This window comes from Rhinopithecus roxellana, chromosome 5 (genome assembly GCF_007565055.1).
Source record: "Rhinopithecus roxellana isolate Shanxi Qingling chromosome 5, ASM756505v1, whole genome shotgun sequence".
Classification (NCBI taxonomy): domain Eukaryota; kingdom Metazoa; phylum Chordata; class Mammalia; order Primates; family Cercopithecidae; genus Rhinopithecus; species Rhinopithecus roxellana.
The window spans coordinates 41,495,705-41,522,641 of NC_044553.1; the positions used below are offsets into that span (position 1 = coordinate 41,495,705).

Genomic DNA, 26,937 nt, shown 5'->3' on the forward strand with positions numbered 1-26,937 from the left:
GTTGAAGCAGGGATGAGGAAGTAGGGAGACTCCTGCACAGTTGCTTTCTGATGGTGCTAAATTCCACTGGAAATTGTACTTTTGGTGTGTTCATGCAATATTCAAAGTTGAGTTTACGCATCTTTGTGGCAAATTACGTTCTATTTTTTAAGACACATTTATTCCACGTTATGATCAAACTATTACATTTAGCAATCAACATCGAGGGTGCAAAAAAAATGTGCATTAAAAACGTTCACTACAATGCTTTACACAAAACAGAAACTAAAGTAACCTGTTATACAATTAGTCACAAATATAATCCTCGAGGTTTTGTCCCATACACATGAGTATTGTCTAAAACACATCTTCTCTGACAGCAGCAAGGCCCTGTCACCACTGTGCCTGGCTGAATTCACAACTGCATTGTAACCTGTAGCTTCCTTGTCAGTTAACTGGCTTTCTTCTCCTGCTAATTAAGGTCTTCTGCCACTGCCGTAGCTACTGCTGCTACCGGAACCACCATGGCCAACCTTGGTTTCCTGGTTGGCAAAGTATTGGCCTCCATGACCACAGGAGCCAGAGCTTCCGCCTCCAAAGTTTCCACCCTTCATTCATCCAAAATTTGAAGATTGACTCTTATCATTGCCAAAATTGTTGTAGCTTCCACTACTTCTGAAACTGCTTCCATTCTTACCAAATCCATGATAGTCATCCCCACTGCCACCATATCCACTAGCACCACAGATGCCAAAAAAGCCACACAACCACTCAAGTTTCCTCCCATGACCAAAGTTGTTATTCCTCCAAAACAACCTCCATGACCACCACCAGAGCTTTTAGGACCACTTTGACCTCTTCGACTGGGTGAGGCCTTAGCCATCTCTTGCTCTGACAGGGCTTTTCTTACTTCACAGTTGTGGTCATTCACAGTAAGGTATTTCTGAATGACAGCCTTATTTATGGAGTCATGGTCATCAAAGGTTACAAAAGCAAAACCCCTTTTCTCGCCCCTGTCTCAGTTATGATTTCAATCACTTCAATTTCCCTGTACTGTTCAAAATAATCTCTTGAGTGCTGTCCTTCAGTGTCTTCTTTAATGCCATCCACAAAGATCTTTTTCAAAGTCAAGTGGTTACCTGGTCTTTGAGAATCTTCTCTTGAGACAGCTCTTTGTTTCCACAACTCTTCCTTTGTGGCCTTGCGTTCATGGCTACATCCACCTCCTCCGCAGTGGCATATATGACAAACCCAAAGCCCCCAGAGCGCTGGGTGTTTGGGTGTCTCATTACCACACAGCTTGTGAGTGTTCCCCATCACTCCTCAGACTCTCATTAACTTTTTTTCCAAGCTCAACCCTCTGATGCAGAGCTTCTGCAGCTGTTCAGGCTCTTTCGAAAACTCTGACTTCGACATGACAACAGTGGCAAGGGAGACTTTAACAATGCTTTCTCGGCAGCGTCCATGGGCGAAAAGGGCAAATTACACTCTAATTAAGCCACTTTACATTTGTGAATTAGAAATTTTCAAAAGGCCGAAATTGTTTTTCTTTCAATTAAAGATTGTGCGTTTTCTCTCCTTTTCATAGATGTAGCTGTGGAATTACTTCATTGCTGATGTTAGAAGCTCTGTTGTTGCATGAATTAATTAATTTCTGTTTAAAAAGCACATTATGTTTTTTGTCTTGCAGGCACTTTTCATGTCTGTCTTCTAAATACATGTGCCCTGGTGTCCCTGCTGTCATGAGCACCTTGCTGGCTAATATAAATGCTTTTTATGCTCACACAACAATTTCAACAAATGTGCAGGTTTCTGCTTCAGATCGATTTGCTGCTACCAACTTTGGTGTAAGTATAATCTTTTAAACTTTAAAATTCCTAGCAGCTTATGGGAGTTACATTTCAAGAGACTTTGAACTTAAGATGTTCTTGGAATCTTACTGCAGAAAGGACATTTTAGGGAATAGCATAATGGGCTCCAGCTCAAAGTTCATTTGAAACATTTTTAGTAAATTAACTTTGACATTCAATAGAAATTTTTGTTAGATTGAATCTTCATATCTTAAAGGATCTTTTTCAATGAGGGAAAAACATACATTTTATAAGAGAATGTTGGGACTTTATAGGGAATTCTCAACGTATGCAAATTTGGTGTTCAACATTTCAGATTCACTGTCTTGTAGATACAGTTCCCTAGTAAGTGTGAGCTTGGCTGCCTTCTCTGGAACATATTAGGCTCCATTTGCACTTCCTATTGGTTCCTTCTGGTACTAATGGATAGTGGCACATCCTCTAAGTAAAACATAGTAGGTGTTTAAGGAGCCTAAGAAAAACAATCTGTGCCTAATTAAGGCTATCCATCTGACATATGCAAAGGCATCAAGAATGCATTGAAAAGTAGAAATTCAGGCTGGGTGCGGTGGCTCATGCCTGGAATCCCAGCACTTTGGGAGGCCAAGGCAGGTGGATCACGAGGGCAGGAGATCGAGACCATCCTGGCTAACACAGTGAAATCCCGTCTCTACTAAAAATACAAAAAATTAGCCAGGCGTGGTGGCAGACACCTGTAGTCCCAGCTACTCGGGAGCCTGAGGCAGGAGAATGGAGTGAACCTGGGAGGCGGAGCTTGCAGTGAGCCGAGACTACGCCACTGCACTCCAGCCTTGGCGACAGAGCAAGACTCCGTCTCATAAAAAAGAAAAAAAAAAAGAAAAGAAAAGTAGAAATTCAGGGAATCAAAGGAGCCCCAAGAATTCGTCTGTTGCATCCATCATTGTAACTTTCTCTACAAGTACACCGTAACTGAAATTGGCAAGACTGGAAATAGGATGTAAATTAAGAGTATTTGTAGGGAAGTGGTAAGAGTCAAAATTAAAAATTAGTGGAGATGGAGAAGAGAGGATAGATACCAAAGTTTTTCAGGGCATAAAATCAACAGCCTCAATAACATTTGGTATGTTTGGGGACAAGGACAGGGAGGGAAGAAGAAGATGCCTGGAAAGATTCCCAGATTTCTGGTCAGGGCAAATGGGTAAGCAGTGGCACTGTTCAGTAATCCTGTGAGACAGGTTTTTTGTTCTCATTTCTTTTTTTTTCATGGAGGAAACTAAGATCAATTGTGGGAAAGTGATTTTTCATGGCACCATATTGTTTCCACTGTACTTCCAATTTAGTTCACTGAATATATTTTTGTTACAGAGTATATTGTTTAGAACTCAAATTTTGAGTTATGTGTCATAGAAAAGAAACAGTTGAGACACAGCAAATAAAAGGGTGAAAGAAAACACAGTGGGGAAAAAGATGTGTTCCTGTGTTTACTCTTTTTCTGTCCTTTTCCTCTAAGAGAGAAATGCATGTGAGGTGTATGAAGTGAATTAGAATAATCAAAGGAAACTAAAATTGCTATTTAATGCCAAATCAAATAAAATGCCAGTAAAGGAGACTACTCTTTGGGTTAGGAGTTATAGAGTTTCTGTTTTTATTGAAATTTAGCAAGTCAGTTTAGTCATAAAAGCCTCAGTTCCTCAACACGCTCAGTGAAGAAGATAATTCTTACTTTAACATGTTTCTCAAATTTAAAATAATGATAAAATGAGATAAAAGATGGCAAGCCAGTTGATAAAAGTTAAAAGTGTCATTGCATAAAATGTGAGGATTTTGTCTTTCCTGCCTTACCTACAGTGTAACCTACAGTATCAGCTACTTTTGTTAGACAGATTGACTCTTGCAGAAGCTGGAACCAAAGAACGTTCCCTAGCCAGCTCAACGAAATCCTGTTGTTACCAAATACCAGATCATAGAACGGTTTTGTTATAAAAACCTCATCTTAGTAACAGCACATGTTGTCTTGGGATTTTTACCTATGATGTAAAACATTCTGTGCTATGAAATTGTTTTGCTTCTAATATTCCCTCTGTGTATATTGTGAAGAATAAGCCAACATCACGGAACACTGAGGCTTTCTCCCTCTGAGAAAGATGTGTTTAAGTGATTAATATCCACCATAAAAACTACCTGGAGGAAAATTAGATAACATGCTCCTTTACTTCATGCTGCCCCAAAGAAGAGAGAGCAGATTGATTTCAGTACATTTTAGTATTTCAGTGGCAATATAGTTATAACAAACTTCATTTTGTAAATCCAATAACTTATTATCGAATAGGGCCAAAAGAAAGAGAAATGTTTCTTCAAACTACATCGTGAAAAGTTGGTGATCTGGTATGTAAATTTGACTATATTTTTCTAGCTATTGAAAATAATGCCATTTGATGAGTAAAATATACTGAAGTATATATCCTGCCTCTATGTTGGAGCCTCAGGTTTTTGTTCACCTAACTATTAAAGCTGATTCTGTCATCTGGGACTCAATGACAATTATATGCTCCCTTCTTGATCCTTCTCAAAGGTACATAACCCACACATTTTGAGACTCCAAAAAATAAACCAGTGGAAAAAGCTTTCTTACCTATAAGAATTGTAAAACAAGTCTTTAAGAAAACCATTACACATTTAGATCTTTTCATGTATAAATCATATTTGAAATCATGATGTGGATGAAACATGTTCAAAAATAAAGTGAAAAGGACAGAACCCTTGGGTATGCAGAAGAGAAGCAAGCAAAGTTTATCCAGGAAACTGGCTAGACCGATTGGATGACAATGATTTTTTTTTAAATGTGATTTTATCTCACCACTGCACTCCAGCCTGGGAGACAGAATGAGACCCTGTCTCTAAAAAAAAGTGATAGTGTAAAAGATAAGGTAAACGATTTTGGGAAAGGGGTAGTATATAATATCATTAACTGTCATAGAGAGTTCAAGTAAAATGGAGAATTAAATTAACCCACTGAATTTGGCAAGTAGAAAGTCATCAGTCAGTGAAGCAACTGTGGTTGAAGCCTGATTTCATGAAGTTTGTTCAGTGAATGGCATAGAGCAAGCTTGTCCAACCCATGGCCTGTGAGCCACATGCAGCCCAGCGTGGCTTTGAATATAGCCCAACACAAATTCGTAAACTTTCTTAAAACATTATGAGACTTCTGCATGATATTTTTATTGCTCACCAGCTACCATTAGTGTTAGTGTATTTTATGTGTGGCCTGAGACAATTCTTCTTCCATAGAAGCCAAAATATTGAATATCCCTGGCATAGAAGCACAGTGATATAAATTAAAGCTCAATTATTCACTAAAATATGATAGAGTCATTCAAAATCAAGTTTTTATGGAAAAGGTTCTATAATTGAGCAATGCCCATGATATAATGATAAATGAAAAGAGTATGCTAAAAAACTCTCTATGCAATTTAATTCCAACACTGAAAACACACACAGACATACATACTCACACACACACATATACAGGTTTAGAGATGAGACTGGAAGGAAATGTGCTAAAATACCAATGATGTAGCCACCTGGTTGGATTATAGCTGACATTTTGTTGGTTTTGTTTTGTATTAATCTTTATACAACAGTCTTTTGTTATTATCATACTTTAAGTTCTGGGGTACATGTGCACAACGTGCTGGTTTGTTACATAGGTTTACTTGTGCCATGTTGGTTTGCTACACCCATCAACTCATCATTTACATTAGGTATTTCTCCTAATGCTATCCCTCCCCCAGCCCCCAACCTCCAACCGGCCCCGGTGTGTGATGTTCCCCTCTCTGTTTCCATGTGTTCTCATTGTTCAACTCCCACTTATGAGTGAGAACATGTGGTATTTGGTTTTCTCTTCTTGTGTTACTTTGCTGAGAATGATGTCTAAAATTTTTTATAAAATACCTTAAGGCTGTATTAACTTTATAACAAAATTCTGAAAGAAAGGCTGAAATTGGGTGAGGAAATGGACTATTCTTTCAAGGAACTTAAGTGGGAAGATAAAAAGAGAGATTGGGCAAGAGTAAGAAGGTTTTTCCATATAAAAAGAAACTATTTTTATTCTCTGCTTGGGTAGGGATTTTTAAACTATTTAATAAGGTAAATATAAACATGTTTATAGTGTTAGGAAAGGAGTTAGTTGCAAGAGTGAGGTTGCGAATTTCTCAGATGGGAGAATAAGTGACTATAAGTACTATCTCAGAGGAAAGGAAGGAAGTGCAGTCATGAGGGCAGAAGGAGAGGTTAGCCTTTAGCACAAGAAAGGACAAGCTCTGCTCTGAAATTCGAGGAAATAGTGTGACAGTGCTTGCAGAGAACACTGCGCTTTTGATATAGAAGTGAAAAGTTGGGGTAGTTGTACCTTATTTTTAGTCCTTCTTTAAAGTTGTCTGGAAGGCCAAGAATTGCTCATTTACAAAACAAGGGCTGTGAAATGGTTGCAGAGGGGAAGGGGGTGGTAAAAGTTTGGATAAGCTACTGAGGGGAATACAAAAAAAAGAATGTTTCAGGGACATGTAAAAAAAAATTCGTAGTAAGGCTAAAAGTGTCATTTGCTGTTGGGCACTATAAATTTGTTGTCACAATTCTTGTGCCTGTGAGTTTCTTAGGGTGTGTCAGCGTTCTGATGCTGATCTATGAGGAGATATAGCCGATTGTTGGATTGACTCTAGGCTGAAATTTTGCAGAAAAGAGGCCATGGGAAGGTAAGGAAATTCACATAAAGAAAATGGGGTGAAGGTAAAGTGATTTGCCATTAGCTCTAGTTTTTGGTAAGTGGAACCATGAGAAGCATGATGGATAGCAAGAGAGAAGGAGGGGAGAAGTGGGGCAAGGGACAGAGAAAGTGGAGGAGAGAAAACAGGCAGAGACAGAGGATTGTGGGAGGAACGTATTAATAGCACCTTTCAGTTAACATTTGGAAAGGGAAGTCTCAGGTCCAAAAGGTAACTCAGGGAGTAGATTGTTGAGAATTGATTGTAGAATAGTGGTATGCTACAGCTGGCTGGTACCTGCTCATGAGAACTGATTGGTAAATTTTCAGGAATATTGCAAGGTGGTTGTTAAACACAGCCATCCTTGAAATTGGACATATTAAAAGTATTTACAACATTAAAGTCAGCAAATGCTAAAAATCAAGGCTTTTTGCTTTCAGAGAGCCACTTTACCAGCACATCACTGAGTGTAAATGCTATTTGGAGTCCAAACAAATACCTTTATTAGATAAAGTGTCTCTATGTGTGTTGAAGGCACTCATGGGTAGATCAGGAGTTGAAAAGGAACAAAGCTCCATGAGGTGGGAGGCAGTCAATATTTTAATTTTGAAGGTGAAATTTCCTAAAGAGGAAATATATTTAGTGAATTATCTTGAAATACAAATATCAAATAAATCAATAGTAAAATTAATATTTTTGAGCTATTTTTTAACTTGAGTATATACATGCTCAATATATATAACCAAGTATAAGTGATATTTTTATTGACTAACCAACCTTATAATATTTTCTTTCAGAACATTTTTGGCTGCATTTTCTTTGATCACTTCATATGACAAAAAATTGAAATATTATTTTTATAATTTTTTTTTTACTTAGCAGAGTTGACTTTTTTAAATGAACACCTTAGCAGAGTTTGTTTCACTTTCACAATGCCACAGGCATTTTAGTAATATTCACAAAATTTGGGAAAACACCAATTATTTTTTATATATGATATAAAAGCAAAAATTACAGCTGACAAAGTTGAACAGGCAAAGTGAACTTTATTCAAGGCTATTGCAATAGGGGAGAGAGGTCAGAGCTCAGTTAGAGCTCAACTCCACTGAAATGAAAGGCAGGACTAAAATAAGGAGAAAGTAGTGAAGGGTGATAGTGGAAAGGTTGATCAATGGGATGTAACCAGTGCACTGAGTAATTTTGAGTCTGCCATTTTTTCTTCTGCAATTAGGCCATCTTCATTTGCTAATTACAGCTATGGAAGTTAGGCTCCTATCTTCCCAAGTAGGGTCAGAGGTAGGAGTGCTCTCTCCTTGATGATTACATTTCAAAGGGAAGGTTCCCAAGTCTTTCAGGAAGACATTCTTGGATTATGAAACCGGCAAGAGGCTTTACAAAATATTTCCATGTGAAGGGGCAGAAAAAGAATTTATAATTAAAAGTTTTCTAAATAAAATGCTTTAAGAAAATGGAGGTTGAGACCTAGAGTCAGGAAGAAGCCTGTCTAGCCAGGCTGAGGGGAAGGTAAGGATGTCTTGATCAGTGAACAATAACATTTCAATGCTTTTCAAGTTTTCCTGTGAAGGGACTCTTTAAATATACTTTGAATTGGTGAAATTCATTAATTATTTTGTCATTGAAAGCATCATTTTAGTGGTATTCCATAATTATATGATATTTCTCTTGGTATCAGAATTAATCTCAAATCAATAAGTGCTGTAAATGTATGTCCAGTCTGTTCATATGTTTAACACTAATTGAATTATTTTAAAATTATCAAAATTGCCTATGCATTACTTCTGTTTGAAGTGTCTTTCTTAATGAATTGCTGTTTTTGGTATGATCTGGAAAAAAAGTATTACAATTTGCTTGTTGTGTTCTGAATTATTTTTATCTTATTCCTGAAAATTTTACAAAAATCTAAGATAGCATGAATACATGGCAAGCTCCTCCCAGGGGTGCTGAAGCAGGTGAGGGCTGAGGAGCTTAAGCATCATTAGCTTCTGGTTAAATTCATCCCTGCTGTTGAAGCCAGACTTTGAGAAAGAAAGAAAGAAAATAATGAGAGAAGCTGAGAGTGAAGCAGAAGTTATCATACTCCTTCCTTACAAGAGCTTTTGCTTCCACAGTTCCCCAAATCCTGGTGGAAACTTCCTGAAGGTGCACAGTCAGGGGAGCAACTGCCTCTTCCCCCTGCCCGTGGGCCAAATGCAGTCCACCAACTCACCAACTGGTTTTGTAAGGCCCATAAGCTAAGAATATTTTTAAAAATATTTTCTAATGTTGAAAAAAATTTTTAAAGACTGTTATTTTGTGACACATTAAAACTATCTAAAATTCAAATTTTCACATCCATAAATCAAGTTTCATTGGAAAACAATCATGCCTATTAGTTTACATATTGTCTCTGGCAGCTACTGTGCTACAGTATCAGACTGAATACTTGAGACAGGGTTGGCAAAGTGAAAAATATTTACTAACTAGCCCTTTGTAGACAGTTTACCAATCCCTGGTCTAGTTATTCTGGTCAACTAATTAAACCAACTTGGGGTCTTTTTTTGCTTGGATTTACCTTTTATTTATTTTAAAAAATTATTTAAATTTCTAATTGGATACATAGTAGTAGTACGTGTTTATGGGGTACAAGATAAATTTTGATACATGCATACGATATGTAATGATAAAATCAGAATAACTGGAATATCTGTCATGTCAAGCATTTATCATTTCTTCATGTTGGGAATTTTCCAATTCCACTCTTTTAGTTATTTTGAAATACATGACCAATTATTGTTAACTATAGTTGCCCTTTGTGTTACCAAACACTGGATTTTATTCTTTCTAACTGTATTTGTGAACCTATTATAATATTTATTATTATTTTTATTATTGATTTGCCCCTACTAGACATATGTGGACCTTATTTAATAAAAAAACTGAATAATGTGGCAGTTTTAGATATTGTGCCATGTCCCTCGGGGAAACATATTTTAATCACCCAGTCTTTCGTTATTCCTCAAATCACACCCTACAGGCAGTAGGCCTCCTCTGCTCTGCAAAGGCAATCTCATTCTGGTTAAATAGAAATTGTTGTAAATAAAATTAAATTTCAGGCTGTCCTGCTGTTTAAAGAATCTCTGTAAAAATTCAATCAGCAGCGTACTTTTAATTTCACATCATCTGATGTTGTTCTGGATTCAGTGACAAGAAGCCCAGCAGTTTTCTTCACAGTTTTCTATTTTCCTTGAATATAAATTTTCCAGCTGGGCACCGAAGACTAGGTAGGGAAACCAAATGTGGGGTTTGTATCAGTCAGAATTCTGTTCAACTGCGTGAAACAGAAACTCACTAAATACATTTAACTTAATAAGATTTCCCCCTTTGCTCCCCCACCCATGGAAACTAAGTTCAGAGGTAAGGAATTCAGAGCTGGTATAGCTACTCAGTATTGTAATCTTTTAAAACAGTGGGCAGTAGGGGTAGGATGGATGTAGGCAATCCTTTTTTCTCCATTCATTCTTTCCATTTTCATCTAATGGGCATGAAATAAGTGCTCTATCTTCTGGAGGCTGTTAGAGTTTTAGGTGGGAAAAGGGAAGAAGCACAAAGGGCAAAAGTTAAAAAGTCTGAAAGGTATACCTAACAAAGAATGATACAGCAATCACTAATGTAACAAACACTATCTGCCAAGCACTCTTTTTAAATATTTCAAAACAGTAAGTCGTTGGTGGTATGGTAGCTGGGTCTATTTTATTTAATAAGCTGTCTGCATCTCATTGGCCAAACTATGTCATGTGGTCATCCTTGGAGGAAAAGAGCTCTGAGAAGGTGAGCATTTCATATGGGCACATTTACATATGATATTCTTTTAGTAAGAAGCAGTGGAAGAATGGATATTGGGCAGACAACCAGCACCATTTGCCCCAGTGAGTATAAGAGGGACAATGATTTGGGCCATAGTATGGTTGATAGTCACTTCAACCGTCTTGATGATTTGTGCCAATCACAGAGATAAGATGAGGCATCCAGAGATGTGATACGAATCACACTCACTTTGATAACCATCTGAATGATTAACTTTACTGTGGCCTAATTATTTTAGTGGTTCTTCTCTTTTTCTATCTGGATTGAGGGCCACCAACCCAAATGCATGGAAGTTGGAGAGTTAAGAAAGGACTGCATAGCTTGCCTCATCCCCTGGGAAGGTATAATGGAGAGTGGCAGAGAAAGATCTAAGACATTCAGCTCATCTGTATTTTCTGTAGCTTTGTTGGGATAAAGGGTCTTAACCTGCCTAACAAGATTGCATGCTTCTGGAAGGCAGGACGCATTTCTCAGGCTCCTCTATTGCCTCCACAGAGGTTAACACAGAGATGATACTCGAACTTTCTTCACTGATGTATAAATCTGATGATGGCAGTTCATTCAGAAAATTAGAGTTTCAGCTTAGGAACAGTTTACCACCTCTTGTTAATATTCAGCTCACTCCATCAAGATCAGTGACTTATATACCCCATAAATCCACCTCCTATGTGAAACTACTGGGAAAAGTTTTCATTTTTGTCAATATCCTCCAAGGTGCAGTTTGGTGTTTACAGAATATTGATGTTGGCAGGGACATTTTATGTCATTTAATCTTACCTCTCCCATTTTTTTTTTTTTATTTTTGATGAGAAAACTGCAATTCAGAATAGTGGAGTGGTACTAAGGTTTGCAAGTGTGACTTTTGTGTTTTGATTTTGTTTTTATTTAATCCATCCAACTTTAACCATACACTTAATAAGAGAAAAACTCTTTATTCTCACCATCTTCAAATACTTCTGTGAAGAGGACAGTTCAACACTGATACTGCATCAAGTGGAAGCAACAGCAGTTTTTTGGCTGCATTTTTATACTAATTTTAGCACTAAATCATACACAGCCTTTAAAAGCAATTGATCCTTTCAGATTATAAAGTCTACATTTGCTTCCAAAAAGAAAATTTTTTTGAAATTGGTTTTGACAAAAACAACACCTGCTCCCACTTCCGTAGGAGGGAGAAGTGTAAAAAACTGTAATATATTGTCTGGAGAAGGGGCATGAAATACAGGAATAAAAAGAAGAATGTGTTGCATTTTCTCTTGCTGATACATTGTATTGTTGTGAATTATTGCACATAGAGAAATGTACTGGCAATTTATTTGTCTGATCTCTTTCTACAAAATGCAAGTCTCTAGATACTTTGTTAGAACAATTACACATTTCTCATTCATCATAGAGAGGAAGTGTGACTTATTGAAAAGAACATGAATTTGGTGTCAAAGAGACCTGAGTTTGAATCACTGCTATGCCACATAGTAACTTTATGATCTTGGACAAGTCATATATCTGATCCTTACTTTCTATAAAATAGAGACAAAACTCAGAATTATTATGAGGCCTCTAGAGTGGTCATTTATTTCCATTCTCCTATTTTGTGTTTGCTTTGTACAGAGGGAAAAATTCATAAAACTACTGGACCAGTTGCATAACTCTCTGAGGATTGATCTGTCAAAGTATAGGGTATGTAGAAATTTACTTGCATAAAAGAAAACAAACTGCTATGTTTGGTCTAGATAATTTCTTGCCATATAAAAATCACCCATCATGGAATAGAAAAATAAAAATATTGATCTCAGGTGCTGTCACCCTTAGAAATAATCCCTTTGTTGTTCAGATTCTTTACCCTACGTAGAATACAACAATACTCGTGTGTGTGTGTGTGTGTGTGTGTGTGTGCGTGTGTGTGCGCGCGCGCGCACATGCAGCTTTAATTTTGTAATTTCTAAAATAGCCATCAGATTCAATGACCCTCAGCTAATTCATAAAGTAGACTATGGCCCAGTCCTCATTCTGAAAGCTCATCCTTTGTTACTGAAATATTCCGCTGATACTTCCTCAATTTCTGAGCTTCCTACTTAATTTACTGCTTCATTCTCTTTCCTCCTGGATTAGGGTACCAAGAGTACCATGCAAAGTTGCACAGAATTCATTGTCAACGATTCTACATATCACCTCCTGGGGAAACACATACACATACCACAAATATATTCATGTGTATATGTGCATAAATATACACACATATAATTTTAGTTACAACATATTTTAGTTACAAAAATTTAGTTACAAATTTTTGTTACAAAATGTCTATGGTGATAACGAATACATGCTCTCTTATATCTTACATTCTTTAACAATTTATCCTAAACGTCTTTTCTTGTTTGAACATATCTATCTCCCATGCATTCCTTTTTAATTAGTCTCTTATTGACAGATACTTTAATTGCATACTTATGGAAGTTGTAATACCAAACCTAATGAGAAGAGGACAACCATTAAGCCATTGAGAGAGATATTTGGGGGCAACAAGGGCCTGAAGTCACCTCATTCACTACCTCATCATAAGCACACTAACCCTGTTCAAGTTCATGAATATCTCGTAATTAGCTGTGGGTTTCCTAATGGCGCTTTAGAAAAGCATGTTAATATGTGAAATTGACCAAAGTAAAAATTGTTTCTTAGTTCAAACATTTTATAATTATAACTTTTCATTCCTTCAAATTATGAACATCTGTATTTTCAAATGATACTTCTCATCAAACCTTGCTAAAAGAAGCCTTTTGTTAAAATCCATAGTATTTCAGGAAAGACTATATGATGCAAACTTATTTTTTTAACTTTTAAAGTTTTTTGTGACTAAAAGTAAATGCAGCACATGTATAATTTCTGAAGTATTTTTTAAAAAATACTTATCTTGAGAAAATCATGAAAAATTTTTCCTATGTATGCTACACTTCTTCCTTTTAGTAGCAAGACTATTTTAGAAGCAAGCATTAATAACATCATAACATTGTAATAATGATATTGTTTTGCATTTATTGCATTGTAACTATAAATAGAAGAGTGCAGCTTTCCAAGAGTATAAAAATATAGTATTTCCAAATTGTTTATATTCTATAATGTTTTATGATAAAAATATTTTAAGAATACTTTAGGGGTATTTTAGAAATTGTATACAGTTTACTTTCCATTTTCTTTTATGAGAAGCTAATTTTACTTTATTTTCCCACTGGAGATTTACTACTGACAACCTTATCCATTTTCTGTTTCCTGATTAACCAGGAAAACTTTCCTGCAAGCAATACTGAAAGGCTGCAAGACCTGAAATCAACTGTTGACCTGTTAACAAGTATCACCTTTTTTAGGATGAAGGTATCTCATTTTATTTCTGTCACTGTTTTGGTGTGGCATAGAACACATTCATCCCCTGGTAAAGTCTTGCTTTACCCTCCTCTTGATCAAGTACTGTGTCAACCCCATTGATTAAGCTGTACTATCTTTGACTGAACTAAATGAATCTTCCAATATAAGGTATAGTGAAGAAGAGATTATCCTAGACATTTAAAATACTCTGATACATTTGGCTCTAATTTAGTTCTCAGTTAAATCTGTCTTAGATAAAGCTCTCTAGTAAGTGGATGTGGCACTTAAAAAATTTCCAATGGAAATGGAGTTCATTTCTAATTTTAGTTTTAACTTAGATGTTTTGCTAACTTGTTTGCTACAAGAAAGTGGCTGACTCTTTTAAGTTTACCCCAATTGTGGCAACTTCCATTTTCAGCACTGGGAATGTCTATGTAGGAATATATTTGATCACCTATCTAATTGGTATCATTGGCTAGGCCCTACACACCAGGTATTTCTTTTTAGATATATCATTTCTGCTTTAATTGCAATTTCTCTGCAGTCATAGTTCTGGCTTGCAGTGCAACTTATGTAAAGCATTTTCAGAAACTACTTGCCAGGCTATGGGCTAAAATAAATGCTCTTTGAAAGAGAGTATTACGATGCTTATTCAGAAAATTCCTATATAGAAACAATTGTTTTTCTTAGCGTTTGCCCATAATTTTTTTCACTAGAACCTCTAAAAGTGGCATTTTGTAGTGAAAGAGAGACACAAAGGGAAACCATAGTATATCAGTGCTCATTTAGATTCTTTAAAGTTGAATTAAAATTCATTTGGTTTAAAATCAGGCCAACTAGGTGACTAGGATAAATAGAATTTACATCAATTCTAATCTACTGTCAGTAGATACTGGAACATTGTGCAAATAATGGTGGCGAGACCCAATCAAGTTGACTTAGATTGACAAGTGACATCTGCCATTGACACTGAGGAGTGAGGAATGGGAGTGAGGGTGGGGCGTGCCAGCATGGTGCTACCCATCTGCCATGCCACCTTGATTAAAAACACTATCTCCTTAAACTTGTAACTACTCTTCCCCAACCCTCACTACCAGCTGATGACTTCGCTTCCTATTTCAATGAAAAAAAAAAAAAAAATAGGAGGAAAGAAAGAGGAGCATCCTCAAGTTCCAATCACACACTCCCACCACCTACCCCAGTAGGTACTTCCTTGTATGTGTCCACATATTCTTTCTTTTTTACTATTGGTGAGCCTGTTTTCTTAGAAAATGTGGTCTCTTCTACTTGTGCAATTGATTTTTTCTTCTCTTGTGCACTAAAATACTGGTCCAGCAATCCTCTCCACTTTCCTGAATTGTCAGCTTTCCCCTATGTATGTGCTATTGATTTTACAGTCTTCAAAATACCACTCAGCTTCACTTTCTTCTATAGCTACTACCCCAGTTCATTTCCCTTAATAGCAAAACTCCTTGAAATAGTCATCTGTACATTTCCTTCCAGTTAATTTCCTCATATTATCCTTTGGACAAATTTGCTTCTTCTGTTATCCTTTTTTCTCATTGCAGAGAGTAAAAATCACTCTTTTGTTGCACAGTCCTATTAGTTTTGATAAATGTGTAGTTATATAACCACCAGAGCAATAAGATACAGAATAGTTCCATGAGCCTACACAATTTCCTTGTGCTACACCATTGTTGTCAACCCTTCTCCCACATGCTGGTAACCACTGATTTGTTCTTTGCCTATAGGTTTGCCTTTCCTAGAACATCATGTAAATGAAATTGTACACAATGTACCATAACACAATAGAGATTCATTGGTGTTGAGTGTATCAACAATCCACTACTGTTAATTGCTATGTAGTAATTCTTTGTTATACATGTACTACCAATTTATCCATTCCCTCACTGACAGGTATCTGAGTTATTTCCAATTTTGGTTTATTACAAATAAAACTATTTTAAATAAGCATGGGATTATTGTTGTAAACATACGTTTTTATGCTCCTTGGGTTAAATCCTCAGCAGCAGTGTGTGAGAGTCCCAATTCTTCTGCATCCTCTAGCAAAACTCTTGGGATTTTCCATGTTATGTATGTATGTATGTATGTATGTATGTGTGTATGTATGTGTGTATGTATGTATTATTCTAGTAGAAGTGATGTTGCATTATCTTAATGTATTAATTTTGTCTAAAAATTAATAATATTGAGAATTTTGGGGGGTTGACTTGCTATCTGAATATCTTCTTTTGTGAAGAATGTTGAAATTTTTACCCGTATTTGTTAGCTGGCTTTCTTACTGTTAAGGGCAATTTAATTTTAATTATTTTAAATTGATTGATCAAATTGCATGTATTTATTGTGTACAACATGTTGTTTTAAAATATATATACATTGCAGGATGGCTAAATCTAGCTAATTAACATATGCATTACCTCACAAAGTTTTCATTTTTGTGAGGAGAATATTTAAAATCTGCTTTCTTGCATTTTTCAAGAATACAATAGTCTTGAGTTTTGAGAGTTTTTGTATGTTTTGGATACAATTTTTTGCCAGATATATGATTTGCTATTATTTTTGCCTTGTTTGTGCCTTGCCTTTTAATTGTCTTAAAAATATATCATATAGCAAGTTTTAAATTTTGGTCTACTTTATCATTTTTTTTTTCTAATTATGGATAGTGCTCTTGGTTAAACCAACATCACAAAGAGGTTTTTTGGTGTGTTTCTTCTAAAAGATTGGTTTTACCTTTTATATTTGGGCATATGTTTTATTTAGAATTTTGGGAATTTTTTTGGTGGTGGTTTTTGTTTGGTATAAGGTATAAAGTGTGAATCAGGGATAACATTTTACATATTTATGTTTAAGAGTTCCAGCAGCATTTATTAGAAAGATTTTCCTTTCTCCATTAAATTGTTTTTGTATTATTGTAAAAAATTAAATTGACCATGTATGTATGGGTCTGTTTCTGAACTCTCTATACTGTTCAATTGTTTGTACATCCACCACTACCATCCTGTCTTGATTACTGTGAACTCATAGCAAATCATAAAAAAAAGATAATGTGCATCCCACCTCGTTTCTTTATTTTTCACAGTTGTATAGGTGATTATCATTCTTTCTGGGATTTTAATTGAGGTTTCATTTCATCTATAGCTCAATCTGGAGAGAACTGACATTTTAACAATATTAAAACTTCAACTGTGTCCTTAGTTTTTGACCACACTGCAATCAGACTTTTACTCTCTCACTTCCCAAAAATGATTTGTCAACATCGCATGTTTTATTTCCCGCCTATAACATTGGCTCTTGTGGGGGTGGGCGGGACTCTCTACTGCTTTATTCTTTCTCATTTGTCTGTTGTCACAGATTTAGAATTATGTAAGATTTAACTGGATTTATTTCTTGGACCTCTTCTCTTCACTATCCATACTCAACCAGTGTTGTTTCTTTACATTCTTCTATAAGATAATAATTTCCAAATTTATATCTCTAACCAGAACTTCTCCACAACTGTAGATTCATTTTTCCAAATACCTTCTTGAAATTCATGTATATGCCTAATAGGCTTCTTAAACTGTTCAGAATTGAGCTCCGGAGCTCCCATACACAGTTTTTCCCATTTAAATTGAAGTCACCTCCCTTATAACAGTTGCTGAGGCTAAAATACAGGGGACAACTGCAGCTCTCACACAAGTCATCCAGTCTGTCAGGAAATCCTGTTCGCTCTTTTTTTCTAAAATTTACCAGAATATGATTTCTTCTAATAATTTATAATCCTACCACCTTGATCAAGCATCATCTTCACTAGACTAAATTTTAACATTATTCTCAAAATTGGTCTTTCTATTTTTTTCATAGCCCACTTTAAGGCAGCATAAGGGAGCCTTATAAAAGATAGTTATTATGCTAAAATTAGGCCATTTTGCTCTTACGCTTAAACTATCCAATTCCTTCCCACCTCACTAAAAGCTAAGATTCTTATAATCATCTATATGTAGTTTCCCCTTGTTCTCACCCTACATCTTCATTTACCATTGCTGTTTATTGTATTAGTTCTATTCCATTGGAACACTTCCTATCCTTCTTCTGTTTTACTTTTCAACATGCATCATCATGTAATATATCTTATATATTTATTTTGTTTATTATCTACTTGAACTTAAGCCCATGAGGAAAGGGATTTTTATTTCTATCGTTCATTGCTGTATCACCATTATCTGGCATATAGGAAGCAATAAATATTTGTTGAGTGATGGAATGGAATGAAATCAAAGAATGCATGAACTATTAACTGGTCACGTTAAGTGTTGTTATTTGAGTGTTTACAACCATTATCATTTTCAATAAGTTTTTATATCGGAAAGTTGAAATGTTTACATGTTTAAAACCACATGATAAGATGACACTTACTGAACATAGAAAAATCAACTAAAAGTCTTTATTGAATATATATTTGAGTAGTTTCTACTAGATTACAATGTGTTATTGTTGCATTTGAGAAAATAAGCGTCTGTCTTTGTCTGTCAGGTTCTGGAGCTGCAAAGCCCCCCAAAAGCAAGCATGGTGGTGAAAGACTGTGTAAGGGCTTGCCTGGATTCTACATACAAGTATATTTTTGACAATTGCCATGAACTCTACTCCCAGCTAATAGACCCGGTAAGAAAATATGTATGTCTTTTATAATCCCCACTTTTGTTTCTAATATCTGTTTCAATACGTTTAGCATGAGAGTAAATAGAAAAGTATGTTCATTTAATTTCATATTAACTGCAAATTTGAGAATTTCCATATCTTTTCTTCACATTTGAATATCACTTTCGCATACATGAACTAATTCACTCCTTACAATAACTTTATGTAGTAAAGGCACATATCGTTTAAGGTTTTAGCTGAAGAATCAGTTTCAGAAAATTGAAGAGATTTTCTCAAGGTCACACAGTGGGTAGGTGGAAGATTTGGGACTACACATTAGGATTCCAACTGCCGTTTCTATGTTCTTCCCCTAACTCACACTGCCTCCCATATCATTTTATTTCATTTATTTATTTTTTGAGAAGGAGTCTCACTCTGTCGCCCAGGCTGGAGTGCAGTGGCACAATCTCGGCTCACAGTAACTTCCGCCTCCTGGGTTCAAGCAATTCTTCTGCCTTAGGCTCCCCAGTTGCTGGGATTACATACATGAGCCACCATGCCCAGCTAATTTTTTTTTTTTTTTTTTTTTTTTTTTAGTAGAGATGGGGTTTCTCCATGTTAGCAGGCTGGTCTCAAACTTCTGACCTCAGGTGATGCACCTGCCTCAGCCTCCCAAAGTGCTGGGATTATAGGCATGAGTCACTGTGCCTGGCCTATATGTTAATTTATTAAGAAATATTTCAAAAACACAATTTAAATCAAAACCACATTGAGATACAATCTCACACCAGTAGTAATGGCTATTATTATTATTATTTTAAATTTTTATTTCCATAGGTTTTTGGGGAACAAGTGGTATTTGGTTACGTAAGTTCTTTTGTGGTGATTTGTGAGATTTCGGTGCACCCATCACCCAAGCAGTACACACCGAACCCAATTTGTAGTCTTTTATCCCTCACATCCCTCTGACCCTTTCCCCAGAGTCCTCAAAGTCCATTGTATCATTCTCATGCCTTTGCATCCTCATAGCTTAGCTCCCACTTATGAGTGAGAACATACAATGTCTGGCTTTCTATTCCTGAATTACTTCACTTAGAATAATAGTCTTCAGTTCCATCTAGGTTGCTGTGAATGCCATTAGTTCATTCCTTTTTATGGCTGAGTAGTAGTATTCCATTATGTGGAGATAGATATAGATGTAGATATAGATATCACAGTTTCTTTATTCACTCATTGATTTATGGGCATTTAGGCTGGTTCCATATTTTTGGAACTGTAAATTGTGCTGGTATAAACCTGCATGTGCAAGTATATTTTTTGTGCATGGACTTCTTTTCCTCTGGGTAGATACCCAGTAGTGAGATTTCTGGATTAAATGGTAGTTCTACTCTTAGTTCTCTAAGGGATCTCCACACTGTTTTCCAAAGTGGTTGTACTAGTTTACATTCCATTAGCAGTGTAGAAGTGTTCCCTTTTCACTGCATCCATGACAACATTTTTTTTTGTTTTGTTTTTACTATGGCCATTCTTCCATTAGTAATGTGGTATTGCATTGTGCTTTTGATTTCTATTTCCCTGATCATTAGTGATGTTGAGCATTTTTTCATGTATTTGTTGGTCATTTGTATATCTTCTTTTGAGAATTGTCTATTCATGTCCTTTGCCCACTTTCTGATAATAATTTTTTCTTACTAATTTGTTTGAGGTTCTTGTAGATTCAGGATATTAGTCCTCTGACAGATGTACAGATTGTGAAGATTTTCTCCCACTCTGTGGGTTGACTGTTTACTCTGCTGAGTGTTCCTTTTGCCGCACAGAAGCTCTTAAATCCCACCTATTTATCTTTGTTTTTGTTGCATTTGTTTTTGGGTTCTTGGTCATTAAGTCTTGGGTAAGCCAATGTCTAGAAGAGTTTTTCTGATGTTATCTTCTAGAATTTTTATAGTTTCAGGTCTTAGATTTAAGTTCCTTGATCTATCTTGAGTATATTTTTGTGTAAGATGAGAGATGAAGATCCAGTTTCATTTTCCTACGTGTGGCTTACCAATTTTCCCAGCACTATTTGTTGAATAGGGTATTCTTTCCCCACTTTATGTTTTTGTTTGCTTTGTTAAAGATCAATTGGCTGTAAGTATGTGGGTTTATTTATGTGCTCTCTATTCTCTTCCATTGGTCTATGTGCCTGTTTTTATACCAGTACCATGCTGTTTGGGTGATTATGGTCTTATAGTATAGTTTGAAGTTAGGTAATGTGATGTCTCCAGATTTGTTCCTTTTGCTTAGTCTTGCTTTGGCTATGTGGGCTCTTTTTTGGTTCCATATGAATTTTCAGACTGTTTTTGCTAGTTCTGTGAAGAATTGTGGTGGTATTTTGATGGGAATTGCATTGAATGTGTAGATTGCTGTTGGCAGTATGGTCATTTTCACAATATTGATTCTACACATCTATAAGCATGCAGAATGACTATTATTAAAACATCAAAAAACAATACATGCTAGTAAGGCTGCAGAAAAAAGGGAATGCTTATACACTGTTGGTGGGAATATAAATGTATTCAGCCACTGTGGAAAGCAGTATGGAGATTTCTCAAAAATCTTAAAACAGAACTACCGTTAGACCTAGCAATTCCATTACTGAGAATCTATACAAAAGAAGATCAGTTTTTCTACAAAAAGATAAATGCACTCATATATTCATCACGGCACTATTCACAAAAGCAAAGACATGGAATCAATCTAGGTGCCCATCTGTGGTAGACTGGATAAAGAAAATGTGGTATATACATACCACAGCATACTATGTAGCCATAAAAAAAGAATGAAATAATGTCCTTTGCAGCAACATGGATGCGTCTGGAGACCATTATCCTAAACAAAATAATGCAGGAAAGGGAAACTAAATACTGCATATTCTCACTTATAAGTGAGAGCTTATAAAGATGGGAACAATAGAAACTAGGCCTATTGGCAATGGGAGAAGGCTTAAAAAACTAACTGTTGGGTCCTATGGTAAGGGGATCTGTCGTACCCCAAACCTCAGCATCACACAATATATTCATGTAACAAACTTACATATGTACCTCATGAATCTAAAATAAATGTTGAAATTATTTTTTAAAATTTCGGGAATACAAAAGAAAATATAGAAAGCAAATCAAACATGTATATGCTTACTACCTACTAGCCATAACCATATGTTGACATTTTCCAGTATTTCTCTGCTCTTATTTAAAGACATTAAACATTACACATAAAATAGTATTTTGCTTTGTATTTCCCAATCCCATCCCACTCCTTTCTTGTCCTTTGGAAATGAACACTATTCTAATATTGGTGAGTTTGAAATATTTTCACATATGATCAATGAACGCTTGAATTTTATGTTCTATGAATTGCCTGTCAGTCTTTTGTGTGTGTTTCTCTTGGTTTGCTTGTCTATTGCTTATTAATTTATAGAAAAATCTAAAAATGTGGATCCTAATCCTTTTGTGGTTATGTGGATTTCATAGATTACTTCCCTCTTGATGACACATCTTTTTTGTTATATTGAAGTTTTCTAATGCATACTATGACATATATAGCTATTACTTCTATAAAATTGACTTTTACAAATGTATTCTAGCTTGGGTAATCTGGGCAACATAGTGAGACCCTATCTCTACAATTTTTTTTAATTAGCTGAGTGTGGTGGTATGTGTCTATAGTCACACCTACTTAGAAGGTTAAGGTGGTTAGAGTGAGCCCAGGAATTGGAAGTTAGAGTGAACTATGATAGCTCCCCTGCATTCCAGCCTTGGTGACACAGCAAAACCCTATCTCTATTTTTTTAAAAAAAATATGTCTACTGCCTATCCTTTCCTGAATAGTGCACTTGCTCCACTAGATATTAAAATTTGTGTGATTATCCATGAAACATTCTGTTTACTTGGGAGAGGCAAATTCTAGAAAGCAAATGTTAGATGAAGGCAAGTAAGACTCTTCCAAACTGAATTTTTAACTAGGTTTTATATAGTATGATATATTTCTGGGGTCACTGTTTTTTTTGTTGTTGTTGTTTGCTTGTTTTTTGCTTTATAAGAAAACATATTAAGCTGAGTTTGGCGTTCTATAAGCAAAACAATATATAACCACATACTTGTTCATAACTTTAGCTTATCAACTCTGTTAGATAGGCTCTAGTTTTAAAACTTGGTCGTCCAGGATTACTAGGAGCTAAATTGGTTCTCAATTGTATTTCCCCGTGAGTAGTTTTCTAATGACTTTTCTTTGTCTAATCTCTGCTTTCCATCTTCCTCCCATAGGGCTCTTTCAATTCTTTTAAATTTTTCAACATCATTATCTTTATTTTACCTAAAGGCTAAGATTGAAACTTTTTATTGTACCATGTAATTACCCATGCATAACTTTTTTTTTTTTTTTTTTTTTGACAATGGTTTGCTCTGTCACCCAGACTGGAGTGCAGTGGCGCAATCTCGGCTCACTGCAACCTCCGCCTCTTGGGTTCAAGTGATTCTGCTGTCTCAGCCACCTGAGTAACTGGGATTACAGAGACCCACCACCTTGCCTGACTTATTTTGTATTTTTAGTAGAGACAGGGTTTTATCATGTTAACCAGTCTGGTCTCAAACTCCTGACCTCAGGGGATCCACCTGCCTCAGTCTCTCAAAGTGCTGAGATTACAGGCGTGAGCCACCACGCCTGGCCCCATGCATAACTTCATAATCAATCTTACTAGACTTCACCAGGTTCAGTTTCTTACTCCTCACACTCCTGAACCAAACTGCTCTGATCTCATGAGCGCTAAATTTTATAATTTCCATGAATCAGTCATCCTTTTTCACATCCCTGCATTTATGCATTTTGTTCTATATACCTAAAAAAACTCTCCCTCCTTCCCTGCTTTCATCAAAATCCAGCTCCGATATGATCTTTGTTAAAGAAAAACTTATTCATTACACCCATTACAGAATGGTAAGGCAGACTATTCAAAGAGGACTATTACAATAGTTACACAGGAAGGCTACCGCAATGGGATTTTATAGTAGAAGAGAAATTGGGCTCAACTGTGAATACCACAAGGAAAAGTGGGAATTTATAGCCAAGGAGCTGAGTTAAGGGGAAGGACTTAATGGATAGAAATTACTAAGAGGTAACATTTGGGGTAAGGGGGGATCCTAGCCAACAGATCTGATGGGATTCTTGCTGAAGGCAGACCAGGGTGATCAAATATCACCGGAAGCACTGTGGAGGAAGGAAACCTGATCAGATATCAAAGTGTGATCAGATATCAAGGATGAACAATTCTGGCTAAACTGAGAAGATTCTTGCTAAATTAGTCAATGCAGAAACTAACATGGGAGCTCAAAAGTTGAGGTCTGGTTAAAAAGAGAGCTCAGAAGAGTTTGACTAAAGTTTGGTCAAAGAGAGAATCTTTATCATTTCCTCATCTACTAATTAATACTCAGTGGATGAATTAAACTGCCAAAGTAAAGTGGCATACCTTACTTGATGTCTTTCTAATACATAAATAATAACAACGACAATAATAAACAAGCAGTTTATTTCTGTAAGAGAGCTTCGTAGGTAGTTCCCATAAAGCAAACATGCCCCTAACAAAAAGTAAATGAACTATGTCACATCAAAATAATCTAATATCACTTAATATCTTCTAACTTGGCTTTCAGAAAAGATAATTACATAATTTTCTTACTAGTTTTATTTTTAGGTAGATAGATCTTAGATTTTATGTGAAATTTTGTCAATGTAGGGAATGCTTGGGGCTACGCTTTAAATCTTGGAAAAACACTTTTTCATCAACATTGTTATTATTTGAAATTCGAAAGGAAGCATCCATTGGAGCTGAATTATTTAGGGGGCTAATACTCTCTAGAACCCTTTTGAAGCCATCTAGGAATATTTCAAATGTTTAAGCCTTGTCTCCCCTCAGTTGGCTGCAACTCCATGCTCCTAAGAATTCAAGTTAAGACCTTTTTGTCTTATAGCGTACATCTCACTTGTCTTCAAATTCTAATTATTTAATTCAAAATTAAATACCTTCATTTCAAAATATATCAAGAATCAGACCACTTTTCACCAGATCCATGCTTCTACCCTGCCTGGCTCAGAACCATAATCATTGTTCACTTGGATTACTATGTAACTTCCTAAGAGGGCTCAATGTGTCTACCCCATCACCTTATGTCTGTTCTCAACAGAGCAGCCAGAATTATTTTTTAAAAAAGGAAGTCAGATTATATCACTCTTCTGCACAGAATGTTCTAAGGCCTTTCATTTAAGTTAAATTCAAAGTCCTACAAAACTCTACATGATCTGGTCCATGTTACGCTTCTCACCCCTCTAAATCTAATTCTGTCCCCTTGCACATATCTCCATGTGACTGGAGAGCCAATGAAGAGCTGATGCGCAGGGAAGTAATGTGAACAATGCTTTACCCCTGCTTTTTATGACAGAGACAGAACTTAGGACAGTGCCGAGTAGGTGCTCATAAAAGCATTTGTTGAATGAATTGAATAAATAAATAAACTGATTTTTCTCCAAATAATACGGTAAGTAATTATAGATATATTTCAACTATGATAAACAAGATTGAATGAAATGCCCTATTCTGTGGTAGACTCTCAATGCTTGCCTAAGGCCTCTTGCACTTACTCTGGGTCATGTGGCAGGATCCCAGATGATGAGATATGGGAAAGGTAAATGAAGGTCACTTCTCGTCCCAACCCATAAAAACATCTTGTCACCCGCAGTGCAATAACTTGGAAGGATGTATATTCCAGATGGCATAGCTACCAGGTGGAGAAGGGCTGCCTAGTCAGCCCCAGACTTTGGATGTTTAAGAAATAATCTTTTATTGTGTTAACTTACTGATATTTGGATATTTATTTGTTACCATAGCACAATCTGGCTTCTTTTGACTAAAAGAACTTCAGCTCCTTTTCCAACCTGCCACCCCACTATTTAAAATATATCCATGTTTATGTGACTATCCTATTTATAAATCTTGACCAGCTTCCCATTTACTCACAGGATGAAATCCAGACTCTCCCATTATCCACAGTGCCTCTAAGGTCTAAGCCCTGATTATCACTCCTGACTTTAACATCATCTCCACATTGCATTCCATGATTCAGTACATTAAACTCCATGGTGACTTTGCCTGCCTTATATTTACCTGCCTGGAGTGTGCATCACTTCTCCAAACTTCCCTCCTAATGGCTAACCCCAGCTCAGCTAACCTTTTCAGAAAGTCTTTATAACCTCTTCTAGCTGGATTTGGTGTTTCGGTTCCCTGTTCTCATAATACCCTCACATGTCACCACCACTGCACTTATCACGGTGAATTCATTAGGTGCATCATGTGATATCAGTTTGACCTATCTTCCCAGCTAAACTGTGAGTTTCATCTTTGTATTCCCATTGCCTGGTGGTATACCTGACTCTGAGTAGGGTTGATAAACAAAGTAATTATCTAGTAAAAATAACATTAAAAAAAAAAAAAAAGCAGTGCCTTAGTTACTTATTTATGGTATCCTTCAATGACTCTACATTAAAACCTATGGTAAGGAACATAATCACTGATATTAAAACCCCTGAGTTCAAATTACATCTCTACTTTTTAGAATTATGGCCTTTGGTAAGCTAGTTAGCCTCTTCATGTCTAGTTTTTTCATCATATTCATGCTACTTCTGTTTGCTCTGAATCCTCTCTGGATAATATAATGCCTTGCCTGAAAGAAAAAGTTAAGGATTCCAGCACTGTTAAACACAGTACAGTTCTGATTATTTAAATGTGGAATCATACTTTCTCTTTCCAAAGGGATTTTGAAGAACCATATAAAAATAAAATGCTTAGAATGAAAAAGGAAAATTGATTTGATAGAAAAGTAGAAAAAGCTGCAGTTAGAACAAGATAGAAGTGTGGTCTCCGGAGACTGGCTGTGCACTCAGTAGGTGGGACTTACCTTGGCTGAATTGCCAGGCTCCGCATCTGCACTTCAGTTTAGCTTAAGATCTCCAATGTGTCAGTGTACACAGAGGTCATTGGTGTCTTGCAGAGAGATACACAAAAGATCAATCTATAAACTAGGATAGATGTCTATCCAGCAGATACCTCATCAGCCCTATTATATGCCAGGCACTGGTGTTGGCTCTTAGGACATGTCAGAGAACAAACGATAGTTTCTTTGAAATAAAAAATAAACATTTCCAACTGATTGAAAATGTTTTAGTTTACACTCTCCTGGGTGAACATCTATGTGAAAATAAAACCTGTAATCTGAAGGTTATTTTAGGAGCATGGAACAAGAGTAGAATGAATTAGTTGGATAATATTAATAGTGACTATTGCTAGTGTGAACACATCCGTTTTAATAAAATCTACATAAAGAGACCCCCTAATTGTGGAATGAGTGGGATAGATAAGACTTTCTTTTTAAATGTGTTTTAAACGAATTATGCTGAGCTAATGTCAGCATTAACTCAGTTCC

General features: G+C 36.0%; 1 protein-coding gene across 2 annotated transcripts in view; it reads left to right on the plus strand.

Moving 5' to 3' along the window:
- UNC13C (unc-13 homolog C) overlaps positions 1-26,937 on the plus strand; it is a 701,690-nt gene that overhangs the window by 370,930 nt on the left and 303,823 nt on the right. For both annotated transcript variants that reach the window (XM_030930702.1, XM_010352869.2), the window contains exons 13-16: positions 1,670-1,826; positions 12,044-12,112; positions 13,712-13,801; positions 18,326-18,454. In XM_030930702.1, the coding sequence (XP_030786562.1) occupies positions 1,670-1,826; positions 12,044-12,112; positions 13,712-13,801; positions 18,326-18,454 (445 nt within the window). The remainder of the gene's footprint in view (positions 1-1,669; positions 1,827-12,043; positions 12,113-13,711; positions 13,802-18,325; positions 18,455-26,937) is intronic.